At 39.0% G+C, this 13320-nt stretch overlaps 1 protein-coding gene and 1 long non-coding RNA gene across 2 annotated transcripts in view; one reads left to right on the top strand and one right to left on the bottom strand.

Moving 5' to 3' along the window:
• The window catches only part of LOC136008293 (uncharacterized), a 66393-nt gene that overhangs the window by 17407 nt on the left and 35666 nt on the right, over window positions 1-13320 (bottom strand). The gene's annotated exons all lie outside the window — the stretch shown is intronic.
• CAP2 (cyclase associated actin cytoskeleton regulatory protein 2) overlaps window positions 1-13320 on the top strand; it is a 70096-nt gene that overhangs the window by 10812 nt on the left and 45964 nt on the right. Inside the window, exons 2-3 of the mRNA XM_065667312.1 lie at window positions 1006-1130; window positions 4676-4776. Of these exons, the coding sequence (XP_065523384.1) occupies window positions 1007-1130; window positions 4676-4776 (225 nt within the window). The 5' untranslated portion in view covers window position 1006. The remainder of the gene's footprint in view (window positions 1-1005; window positions 1131-4675; window positions 4777-13320) is intronic.

Below are 13320 nucleotides of genomic sequence, written 5' to 3' on the forward strand. Positions count from 1 at the left end.
ACTTAGCAGAATAAAACACTCACAACCTTAAGTAAGGAACATGTATGTAAAACTTATACGTTAAATGATCAGGGATTTAAACATAGCTTTGTCTTTGCTTATATAACCGCTTCTCAGTCTGAGGTGTATATAGATAGAGCACTGTGTTCCCTGAGGCATCGGCCAGTATTCAAAAATGTCAATGCCTACACTTCCTCACATACAAGAGAGCAGATAATCACATTGTGGGCAAAGAAAGTAATGTGTGAGTTGCTAAAAATTTAACCTAATTTCTGTTTAAATCAAAAGCACTGTAACAGTACTGTACAAGCAGGCCCCTGGATTATTTTTTTTCTTTCCAAAAGGTCATTATTGCATGATTTAAAAACCTTGGGAAACACTGATTCACATCAGGTACTTTCCTTAGAAAAAAAATGAAGTGATGGGAAATCGTATCAGAATAAACAGAAAACCACCTTGTCTTCTTGTGGGATTCTTACTACAAAGCATAAAAGACTGAGGCAAATTTCAGAAAGTATCTTTTAAAAAATCAGGAAGTATACATTGAAAGTCTGGCTTTCAGTCAAGAATTAACTGAGTCTATGCTTTTCCCTCTGTAAATGGCTGATGCAAATCACTACAAACATTAGTTTTTACCAGTTACGTTTATAAATATTTCAGTCATCTCGATATCTGATTGGGAGCATACACAGACAATTTATTTGTCATAAATTGTCCACATATAGACTGTCCAAAGCTATGCTACCAGTGTTTTGAATCTGCAGTTTACAATGAAAAACAAGGGTTGAGTGCTGATCATGTGCCCTTTTGACAAAGCAAGTTACCGTATGTCAGCTGCTTCACCGCGGCTGCTTATATGCGAGAAAGACAGTATTTAAAAAATACAAGTTTTATCATAAAAACTGGTAAAGCCCCAAGATGAACAGAACTGTAATGTGAGGTAAGGCATTGGCTTTACTCAGAGGCACCTAACACTGTTTTTATCCTTAATGATTTTTTTTTCAGAATGGCAGAGACTCATGGTTTGATGGAGAGACTGGAGAAAGCAGTGACTCGACTTGAATCATTATTTTCAGACTCACACAGATCTGGCGGAATGGAGTGTGATGCCATCAATGGAGTCAATGGAAGTAAGTCTGGTTTTTTTGAAGTACCATCTCTCTGTTATCAAAAAATTGCAAGTAGCACGTGTTTGTCTTCTAAGAAATGTAATCCCATCCCTTACAAATTTGGTGTCAAAAGAAAGTAGTATTTTAAAAATTAATTAAAAAAGTAATGTGACAAGCTTAGTTGTATGCATAATTCGAAATTAATATAGCATGAAAGACTCAAGATTTGACGAGTCTCTAAAATATACTGTCTATATTTCAAGCTTTATCACTCTTTCCATTTTGGCATTTATATTGTTGTAGATAATTTACCAGATGAAAATGTCTGCTTGAGCCAAATGAGCAGAATAAACAAGATATCCCCAAAATTCACAGCATAAATATTCCGGAAAAGTCACCAATATAAACATTGAGTTTGTTTGCCAGCTCCCTGAATTTCTCACTGTGGACCTACTTCACTGAATTGTTTATTGTACTTAATCAAATATGAGTTTGTTCATAAGCGTTTGCTCATTAAGGGCTGCCACACATCCATGGCCTTATATTGTTATCTCTTGAGCTTTTCCTTTCTCAAGTGGATCTCCACATTGGAGAATACACCAAAAAAAATCTATCTTCATTTATTTACATCACATCACCAAATCATATTTTTTTCACTCCTTAATTTGTCATTCCTGAAATTTACAGGGTAAATAACCTTAGAAACATGGCAGTTACAATGTTGATTCAATAGAGTGCCCTCTCTTTTCTCCAGAGCTTGTTCACCCAGAACCCCAGCATATATCTCTTTATTAGATTCATGTCTTTTGCTTTCTGTATTCCTTGGCCCGTCCTGCGTTCTCCAGAGAACAGCACATCCCAGCATGGGCTCAGTTGCTGTACAGAAGCTGAAGAACAAGCAGAAAATGCAGGCAGCTCACATACTGACACACAAGCAAATCAGTATATGTCAGCAGCTTTATTGTCCCTGTATGCCAGCCCTTACCCAACAACACATGTGAGGAAGCTTCCCCAAAGTCATGTTTACCATGTGCCTATACACTGGCAGCTGCTGTAGAGCAGCTGGCTGAAAGCAGCATGTGTCTGTGGCAGGAAGGGAGCATCTTCCAGCAGGCTTCCATAGCATATGACTTAGCTTCAGTAAAAAAATGCTTACAGTCCAGAGAAGACCTAGACAGACAGCAAACCATAGCAAAGTCATGGAGAGACACGATCCATGTACAAACTGACAATTAAATCAATCACCACTAGGAAATCTACATTTTTAAAAAATGCAGGCTTCGGTCCTATAATGAATCCATTTAGGTGCGTTTCTCTTAATCCAGAGCTCAGTACTGCAGAGCCAGGGTTGCTTTCAGAACAGGAGATGAACTCTTCAGGTGAGATACTTCCATGAAAATTGATATATCCTTGGCCTAACCTACTAGCTCAGGTGAGAAGATTCACCCCACAGGGAAACAGAGCCTTAAAACCCCAGCAGCTCCCTAGAAGAAACCACCTGACAAACCTTGCTGTAGTGAGATTTTAAAACACACCCACTGGGAGACGGCAGTAAGACGCTGAGACGAGCAGCACCATGGTGCACTTGCCAGCCTGCACTGTATCTCCAGGCAGAGCTGTCTCACACAGGGACTCGGGAATTAGCTTTTGCTGATGCATTTAGGACCTAAGACTGTATTGGTTCTTCTGTTTGGGCAACTGATACACATATAATGCCACAAATATCATTCCGTATGCCTGTGTTACTGTGCCTCTGAAGAGGTTCATGTGACATCCACAGCAACTGCAGAGTTGAAAGTCTTACAGAACAGGTCTCTTTTTCTCCTTTAAAATTGACACTCAGCCAGAGTGTGACCTTTTTTAAGTCTTTAGTGGAAATGGAGATACATTGCTTTCTTCTACCATAAGCCCCTCACCTAAAAGATCATTCCATAATTAGAATTGTTATTGAATTAACATAGAATTAATTACTGGGAGAACTGTACCTTTACTGTTTTCCTAAATGGTATTGCAAAGGCAGGATTGCAAACAAATCATTCAATTGCTGTGGACAGCCCACAGCAAATTCTAGTAAGTGCTCCTGGGAGTTAGCTGTATTGAATAGTAAGAAATAGCATAGTTGCTTTCTAGTTTTGCATAGGACAATTGCCATTTAGTGAACTGCTATTTAAAACTCAGCTCTAAAGTAAAAGATTACAGTGATTCTCTTGGAGGCACACAGATTTTGACAAAGAACATAAATAGGCTTTGGAAAGCATCTCCACAGCTAAAACCTTTTGTACACTAGGTCATTTGAGGGTTTTACACACAAACACTTAATATGGAAGAAAGCCCAGAAATTCCTCAGAATTGAAGGTGACATCAAGAGAACAAAAGGAGCCTTGAAATCCTGCCTAGCTGACTAGCTACATTTTTTTTTCACACAGGCCATTGCAAACTCCAATTGCCAGAGCCTTTCTTTTTTCTGTCGAGGAGCCAGATGACTCTTGTGGAATAAAGAGGGCTTTCAAAATTATGAATTTGGGCACAATTGTCATATAGTGCCAAAAGGTTAAATCAGACTCTCTGGGGAAAGCCTGGTACCTCTTCAGAGCAATCTCCAAGCTTCGTTAATGAGGGAGAGAAGCTGGGAAGAATTTTAACCTTGGTCTCTCATATCCTATAGATGCCATAAATTCACATGTGCATTGCTCATGCTGGACCTGGCAAAGGTTCTGAAGCATAGACAAGACATAAGGGTATGTTAGGGAGTAAAGGGGGGCTGGAAAGCATCCAAGGGAAGATTACTTTTGCTGCCTTAAAAGGTACCACATGAAGTCTTTTAAAAGCCAGGTGCAGAAACTGATTGTCCACTTTTGTCAGGGAACTGCTCTGTATACATACCAGAGAGAAAAAAAAGCATTTTTATTCCTCTGATAGAATATATAGCATATTTAGTCAATGGGATGTGTCATCTAGAGGACTCATTTGAGCTCTCTTTATCCAGTGGTAGTTTTGCAAGGTCAGACAACAAAGTAAGATGACAAAGCCACATTTAACTGCATAAATCCACTGTCAGCCTATTTTAAAGGCTTTTATCTAACTGGAAATGGAATTGCTTGCTACTAAAACTCACCAAACAGTGCAAAGATCTTCAGGAATGAGTGGGTTGTTCAGTACAGTGTAGATTCTTTTTTGGAGATAATACTTGTTTTATATGCAACAGCAGAGTTTTGTTAAGACAGTCATGCTTATCAGACCACTAGATCTTTGAAGGGCTGAGAAATACTTATTTTAGCGCCTGTTATTGTAAGACAAAAGAGGCTTCCCATTACTGTATACAGAATAAATTCTCTTCATGTTCCTAGCCAAGTTCTACCAAGAGCAGGGTTTTTTTTTTTTCTAGCCAGGAAAAATTCATTATACATCCTATTTCACTAATGTCACAAATCAATGAGTATGACAGAAATTAAGTTACAGCAATTTCCCCTGCTTCTATGGTATTTCTCTGCCATCTGCTACAAAAGAATGTCCTATGCATTATGTACTTTATGAACCCATTACAATGGAATGCTCTTCTTCTACAGGCATAGCACCATATGTTGAAGCCTTTGATAGGCTGCTGAATGGAAGTGTTGCTGATTTTCTCAGGTACAGCAAGATTCTTGAAGGTGATGTGAAGACACATGTGAGTATTTATTGAGATTTTCTTCCCATGATGTAAGCGTACAAGTCTTGGAATCTGTGATCAGCCTTGACTGCTGGGTAGAGCAGAATCCTAATAGCGGTACTCTGAATTATTAGTTCTTGTAGTAGTAATAACCTGGCATAACACACTGATGACGGCTGGTTCAGGAAGGGCAAAAGGCTGTATGGATCCGTAAGAAGAGACTGCTCCCCTTCAAAGGTTGAAGACCATAGTACACAAAATATGTAAACATTCTCAGTCACAAGAGATTTGAATTGACCTATTGGCTGCTAAGCCCTTTGCAGGACAGGAACACAATTGAAAACACAAGTCAAATGAGCAGCAAACAATAGGTGGGTCTGAGCAGCGAAAACTTCTTATGGTTGTCTTCTAGGCATATGTATCATCGTACCAATTAATGTAGATATTTTGTTCTTTTGATTGTTTTTATTATGTCTCTTTCAGAACAACATATCAAACTAAAAAATTATTAGGTTGCATATTTAAATTACACCGTTTTTACCATGTATGTCACAGCAAGGAAGTACTATGATATCATTTTCTTGGTGAAATTACTTTGCAACCTTATAATATCTTGTGATCAGAGCTTGTTTATTTCATTTTTTAAACCTGTCTTCTCTAAAACTGGTGGGATAGAATGATAAGGGATGGACTCGTCTTACCAATAGCTTACCAATATCGATTTTGCAAGAGAAACAAACATGAAAGAGCCAGGATCAGTCTGACCTGGATCTGAAGGAGTATGAAGCTTTTATTTTTTTCTAGTAGATGCTGTTGTGCCTTTCTCTGTGTGTAGATTTCCCAGTTCATTGCAGCTGCTACTATGCATAACAAATGCTGTAGTCAGAAAACCATGCAGTCCTACAAGCTTCTGGGACTTATGCTGCAAGGCCAGCATAAATATTTTGCAAGACAGCCAAAGTAACCAGTCTACTCACAGAGCAAGAGCTCTGGGATTATTCTGTGAACTGTGTTTTCTCTGTGGTGTTATATGTTCTTGTTGGTAGGCTAGTTTCTGACCTAGTTAGGCCTAGAAAAGTAGGAGGTGAGAAGATCAGGCAATAACAGAGGATCTTTCTGTTTCTAAGGAAATGCTGCACTTCCTTTTTATTAGAAAAAGCCTTTTTACCTTACCAGTTATACCATAAGCTACAATGTATGTACTTTTTTCTTACAGATAAATCAATAAATGGGGGTGGAGGTTGTCAATTATCAACCTAACTGAGCAGAGAATCGCTCCCTGGAAAGCATCAGTTCTAGCTTCGGTCATTATATTCATTAGACACCACTGTTTTGCAGTTGATTTCTCAACACTCTAGATCTGAGAGATACAGAAATAGCCTTAGTACCAACAGTAAGCAGGGACAAAAGTTGCATTTAACATTCTAAATGACTGAAACCACTGACCGAAATGAATTTAAATATACACTATCTGTAAATATTTAAATCACTAAATGTATTAATTTATGCATTTGCCACTGTCTGATACTCACAATTGAGTCAATACAAAAGATGATTAATAATTTATCTGCCAAGTCTGTGGATAGTCCCTAGCATATTGTTGATGATAGTGTAATGCAAACTGTGATAAGGAGTATTTGTTAGGACTGTGAGCTTAGACATGAACAACTTTTCCTTACATAAAGAAACTGGTGATTCTGGATTGCAGCCTTCTCAATATTCTGAAATCCTAGATTCTGAGTTTCCAACATGAAGCAGACTGTGGTTGCCTTATGCTCATGCTTATCACTGAAGCAACATCTGTGCTTTACCTTAACAAGTGGAACAAGGAGTATTTTTCTTCTGGGTGTCTTACAGACCATGTGTCCTCAGCATTATACTTGCAGCTGCTGCCTCTTTCACATAATGAGCTGAAGGGGAAGGTTGTATTTTATTTCAGAAAACACCTGTTGCCTAGAAAAACCTCACATACCTGACTGGGCAGAATGGTAATATGAGAGAAAGAGACTTCATATTATGCTAAAGAAATGAGGGATTTAACCTGATGTGTTTCATGATGATTGCTGTAAGGATTGTGTGGTTTGTGTTTCTGGCAAAAGGAAGAATACAGCCATAACAAATAGCTATTGAGGTGCCCCATTCCTACTTTTCAGCATGCTGTACTCTAAATAGTCTATTTAAAGAGAACAAAATATATAAAAAATACATACATAAAAGAACTAATAGCTAGCTCCTGGCTTTGTTAAATAAAGAGCACAGTGGATTTTACAAAGATTAGTTTATCAAAAAGGAGTTCTGCTTAGACTCAATCTTGAGAGCAGTACATGCAGTGGGGAATCTCTGAAGTCAACTGCATTAAAGAAACTAACCACTTTTAAAAGACAGACAGAGAGAATGTTTAGGGTTTTTACTTAGTCTATTTAAAACAAATTATCCTAAACAGCTAAGATGAGAGAGGTCCTTTTCCTGTCCCCTCACTCCGGAATAAAAATCTGGTGACTATATGCATATTTGTGTTAAATACAAAGTCCACTGCAAGCACAGATTCAATGTGTCTCACATGAGGGTTTTCAAACCACTTTCTGCTGTCCATGTCATAACTATAGAGCATGCGAAGTCAGTGAAAGAGTGAGGACTGCTGCCAACCAGCTGTCTTTGGCCTGACATACCAGTGTCTTGGATGCTGTCACCAACTATTACAGGTTATAACAGCCCTGAAGCAGACTCACCATGTGTGCCAGCACTGAACCATTCTTCTGTCAGAATCAAGGAAATTCAAAAAGACTGTAAAGCAGACTGTGGGTCTACAGCGTAAGCAGTTCTCTTATGCTCAGCTGATAGAATAGCACTGGGTGATTGCTGGATCAGAGAGACATGAGTCCCATCACTTTGCCCTGATGCATCTGCCATTACAAAAAATGGGCTGAGGATGACAAAGAGCTGCCTGTGGAAGACACAGTCTACCTTCAGATTGTGTCCCTGTGAGGAAGCTGGTCAAGCAGGTTTGATGGGCTCTTTGCCCTGTCAAAGCAGAGCCAGCAAGATTTTAGAAGGCCAAGAAGCAGGTTTTTGTGATGTGCTTATTGTAAGCTGCTTCACATTGTTTTTGTTTATGTGATATCTCAAGTGGTAGAATACTTTGGCTCGACTTTGAGTAACCTACCAGATGGGACATTATGATAAGAAGAGAATGTACTAGTTCTACAAAAGAAGGACAGATAATGTAAAATGTCCATATTTTAGTATTGCATGTGGTACAGAGCAAAGCCTAATTACAGCCTTCCTGTAAAACACATAAGCTAATACTTGCCTTTTTAAAATTGTTTATTTGTAAAAATCTCTTAACCTCCCAACACAATTAGCTGAAAGATTGGATTGTCTGAGTTATTCAGTTATGTTATCTTCTCTCATCCAAGCTATTTAGCTTGGAAAGGAAAACTATAGAAATACAGATGCCTTTTCCCTCCTCTTTTCCATCAGCTTCCAGCTGCTGAAATGCTGAGCTCAGACAGTAACCAGCTTGGAGCATTCTCCTTGTTGGAAGAGACTTGAGATACAATTCATTACATGTATGACTACATGAACAAGATAGCATGGCACAGCAATTCACAGTACATTATCTAGTCTGCAGGGTTTCTGTCTGTGTGTGCAATGATTTGTTGTCATCATGAGCAGGGGAAGCAAACGGTCATATGTAGGTACCCAGAATTTCTTTTCTTTATTACATGAAAGCAATGGCATTCTCCTCCTTCTAGGCACAGGCTGTGTAAATACTATAAGGCAGCTGAGAGCAGGAGTTATCTTTTATGAGGTGTATATGCACTTTGTAAAGTGCAGCTCTGGTTTGGCCTACTATAGAATAGTTAGGGTTGGAGAGGACCTCAAGATCATCTAGTTCCAACCCCCAGTGAAGTTAAAAAATCCTAACTTCCTCATTTTTTTCAAAGAGTAGTTATTACACATGAAATAGCTGTATCTTGTCTTTTGTTGTGAGAGAGGTTGAAGAATTAGTCAATGACTTTCATAACACTGAATGTTGAACAGGATGTGCTGCTGCCTGTGATACACAAAAATCCATTTTTGCACTTTATCTTAGCTAATCTAAACCCAGACTATCAAACCCATTATTTGACTGATTCCTCATTAACAAGGCAATTTGCTTACAGGGCAACAGAATGCACAAGTGTACTCTCGTGTTCATCTTTTGTGCCCAGAGGCTCTGCAGGTTTAGGCATTGTGTTGAAAGTTGAATTAGAGCTCAGAAAGGATGATGATGTAAACATGCCCAAAGACAAACTTGCTGTCAGGATGCCTTTGCATTTCTGTAGTAGGTATTTTCTGCTACATGAAATAAACACCCAACCAAGTAGCTGCTACAGGACTGGGAAAAACAATACATAAAAAAGAATAAAAAGACAGAGATTTTTTTACAGCATACAAGGTACACTCAGCTGAAAGAAAGAGACTGTGTGGGAAAAATGGTACTGCTATCCACCAAAAGTAAAAAAAAAAAATAATTATCATCAACCAGAAAAGCAACCTGGGAAATCTATCAATATTAAAGTTTATTTTGTAATGCTAATTCAGCTAGATTTCTTACCCTGTGTACGTACTACAAGATACTTCCCAACATAAGCAATAAAGAATGTTCACTTTAATATGACAAGAAAGATGGAGATGTAATATACACAATGTAGCCAAGTGGCTAATCCAGAAAAGAAGTATTCTTTTTAGGAGCTTTTTGATTGCTTTGTTCCTAAGGATGACTTCATTTGTGGCCTGGGCATTGGATTTGGCTTTCAAAACAAGCTGGATTTATTGGGTCAGGGGCAGTGGTGTGCAGACGTGGTTGCACCTCTCAGACTGTAAGACACCTGGAAATAAGATGGCTCCTGAGCATAAACATGAACCTGTCCATCACGAGTCTAGACAAACATCCCCTGAAAGAGTGTGAGTGTTTCCATTAATTTTGATGGGAGCTGGATCAAGCTGTTAGTTTCTTGACACTGACATTGCAGTAAATACCACTTGGTTGGCTTCTTATTTAAAAAGGAAAGGAAGACACAAAAGTAAAGCAGACTATTGAAAAATACATGAGATGGTGACCATTACTAGCCGGTTAGTTGTGTATTGCTGACGTGAGAAACATGCACCTGTAAATTTAAGGGTGGAGTGGGCTGCATGGAGACCTCACAGCAGCCTTCCAATATCTGACAGGGGCGTACAAGGTTACCTGAGAGAGACTGTAGCGATAGGACAAGGGGTAAAGAGTCCAGACTTAAACAGGGGAAGTTCAGGTTAGATATAAGGAGGAAGTTCTTTACTGTGAGGGTGATGAGGCACTGGAACAGACTGCCCAAAGAAGTGGTAAATGCTCCATCCCTGGCAGTGTTCAAGGACACTGTAGGACAGAGCCTTGGGTGGCATGGTCTAGTGTGAGGTGTCCCTGCCCATGGCAGGGGGGTTGGAACTTGGTTGTCTTAAGGTCTTTCCAACCCTAACCAATCATTCTAAGAAGTGGGTGGAGGTAGTAATATGTAATGAAAACATTCCATATGGCATTTCCTCAGAAACATAAGAAATCAGAAACACAATGAGCCAAGGCTGTCAACACTTCTTCGTAACTGGTTTTCAAGGGGCTTCTTTGTGTATGGAGTAGTTCCTGACTGAACCCCTAAGTAGCTGATTTCAAAGTAGTGCAGTTGATCAGGGACCATTTTTTGCGTAAGGGTCTAAAACTGTTGGCCCCCTAAAAGCAGGGGTTATATCTGTATGTGATTACCCAGAACAGTGGGATTTTCTGATCACCAAAGGATGCTAGGAAAACTTTATCAGAATGGTTTGAGTGGGAAACCTTACATGAAATGGCAAACCAAAGAAAACTCCATCATGTTTGCCAAGGAAATGTTAAAAGATAACTCTCTCATATGAAAAAAATTCCGATTGTGAAGGGCTCTTTAATTGGTCGGACAAGTTCAGAATAATATTCAAGTGTTCAGCTAGGCTGAAGGTTCATGTTTTTCTAATTAATTAATTTAATTAATTATTGGAGCCATTACTCAAGGCATAAATTATATTTCCGGCCATCTGAAGTCTAGATCAGAACTAATCATATGCTCTAGCTTATGCTAATTTTTCTGTCCTCTAAAAATTTTTCACTGAAGTCCTTTAAGACCAAATTTGAGTCTATTGGCAGGAAAACTGTTTTTCTTAGTGGTTTTCCAGTAGAAGTAGTGTATAGACTTAGAGGCATAAGTGTCCCACAGGTTGAAAACCACTGTGTCAGCTTAACCAAAAATTACATGATAAAATTCCTTGGCTAAATTAGCTAGCTAAATGACAGGTAGCTTTGGTGTGTGGACCAGCTATGAGTACATAGCCACAAATACAGTGTGAGAGTGTCTCTGTGAGCCTGTTGCAAAGTCACTGTGTAGGACACTTGCCCAGGGTAAAATCAGGAGGAACTTACTAGGAAGGATTGAAGACATAGAGTTGGCACAGATCTAGAGTCCATGAGGAAGCCTTGAAAAGGTAATCAGACTTCTGTTTTTCTTTCTTATTCAAAGCAACCCAGGACTGAGAGGGCATGGGTGGCAATCATCTCGAGCACTCTGCCTTAGAGCAGTGAGCTCTGTGATTCTCAAAACAGTAATTTCCAGTGAACCACTGTCAACTATCTTGGTTCATCAGGAAAACCAAGACAGAGGAGCAGTCAGGCAGTATCCCTGTTTTTATCATCAGCATGAACCTCGTATTACTGAAAACTCCCTTTTTACTGGCATTAGTCCTCATGGTTCTTATTTCTCTTGTGGGGAACTATGATTTTTCAAGTCGGAGTGGTAACACTACTTAAACCCATTTATTCCAAGCTGCGAAATACACATCCATTAATTTTTTATTACATTTTTCTATGTTTGGGACACACATCTCCTATGCTTGATTGATGGCATTTGTTGTTATCTATTATGAGAAAACCTTTTATTAATTTTCAGTCTTACTCTTTCTGAAAAGCACATGCACACTCTTTTCACTCATCCTGCCTCCCCATTCCTGACCTGCTTTTATTTTGCTAGTTGGTGGTTGCAGCTGTTTTGAGTGTATAGAAATGCTGTGCTTGGAAACTGAGAAGGCTGTTCATTGTACTCAGCAAAAAAACAAACAATGAGCTCAGAATCTGGCTCTTCAGTCAGTTTCTAGTAAAAAGGAGTTCAGTGAATAATGAGAATTAAGCCACAAGGGAAACCAATGTGCAGTTTGCATGTTGTTTTAAATAAGCTGGGAGTGCTGTCAGGAGTGATTGGGGTAGAATGTGGCCACAAACATGTATTGCCTCTTTTCATCCAGTCTGAATTGCATGATCAATATGGCTGGATTTTGGAATGTTGGAGAGTCCATTAGGATACCTTAAACTATGTCCCTATCCCTGCTAACTTATGTTCATCTATTGACATCCATAAATAGAATTATATACTTCTATAACTAATCTGAACAGCAAAGCAGTTCAATTTTTGCTATCTTGTTTTATAAGGTTAAATGTATGTTTTATTCTAAATTCCAAAGCTATAATAAAAAGATTGCTTTAGGATCTTGAAGTAGATTTTTTGGGCTGAAATATTTTTCTTGTTGCTTTAATACGTTCTGTTAAAAAAAAAAAAAACAACCCCACTGTAGGTCAGCTCTGCTCTTCAGTCACATCACTGTGCATGAGGATAACGACTTTGCCTTTCAGGGAGGCTGAGGCCCCCTCTCTACATAAATGTAGGGGTTTGGTATTTAGCATCTCTGAAAAGGAAAGCATGGTTCAGATGAGAAGAAACATTAAATACTGTTATAGATGTGTCAGCTTTAAGCTTTCTTCCACATTAGCACATTTTGGTCAGGGTCTGGGATTCTTCTGAGGTAATTAAAGTGGAAGTGAAGTTTCAAGGAGACAGATTTTGGTACCGTGCAAGTTACCTACAGGGAGGTCAGTGAGACTACTTTCAAATTGAGGTGGGCAGTGTCACTAGTTGTCCTGAAGTGTGCGAGAGGCAGAATGTACACAAAAGCATTTCAATGTCAGAACTGATTTATCCAAGCTCTTTCCCTAAATATAGTGAAATGTTTTAGAAATGGATAGTTCTCCAGTGTTTATATCAGGGAATTTGGTATTTGTCCAACACAGAAAGTCAAGAAATTGGCTCTTCAGTAGAGTGCCCAGTGAACACTGCAAGAGTATTTGGGAACTGATAACCTTACAAGTGCTATAACCTTTTTAATTTACAGATGTAAGCATCTGAACTTCCTAGAACTTGCATTTGTTAAATCAGGGTCACATGAATGACATTCTAAAGCCTGTGAAATCATAAAGCCTCTTATGAAATTTCTTCGGCATGGATTTGGACCTTTAATGAGAAGGGCTTCTGAAATAATAGCTGGGCATAGAGAGTGGGACCCCTTGGCAGCAGACCTCAGGGGCAAACCAGCCCATCAGAGAAATAACTGGAGTGCCTGCGGCCAGTGCAGGCAAAAGCTCATTTGTACAGAGGGCAATGAGACCTGCAGGTCCCTGAAATCTTTGTG

The sequence above is a fragment of the Lathamus discolor genome, chromosome 2, assembly GCF_037157495.1.
Source record: "Lathamus discolor isolate bLatDis1 chromosome 2, bLatDis1.hap1, whole genome shotgun sequence".
Taxonomy (NCBI): Eukaryota; Metazoa; Chordata; class Aves; order Psittaciformes; family Psittacidae; genus Lathamus; species Lathamus discolor.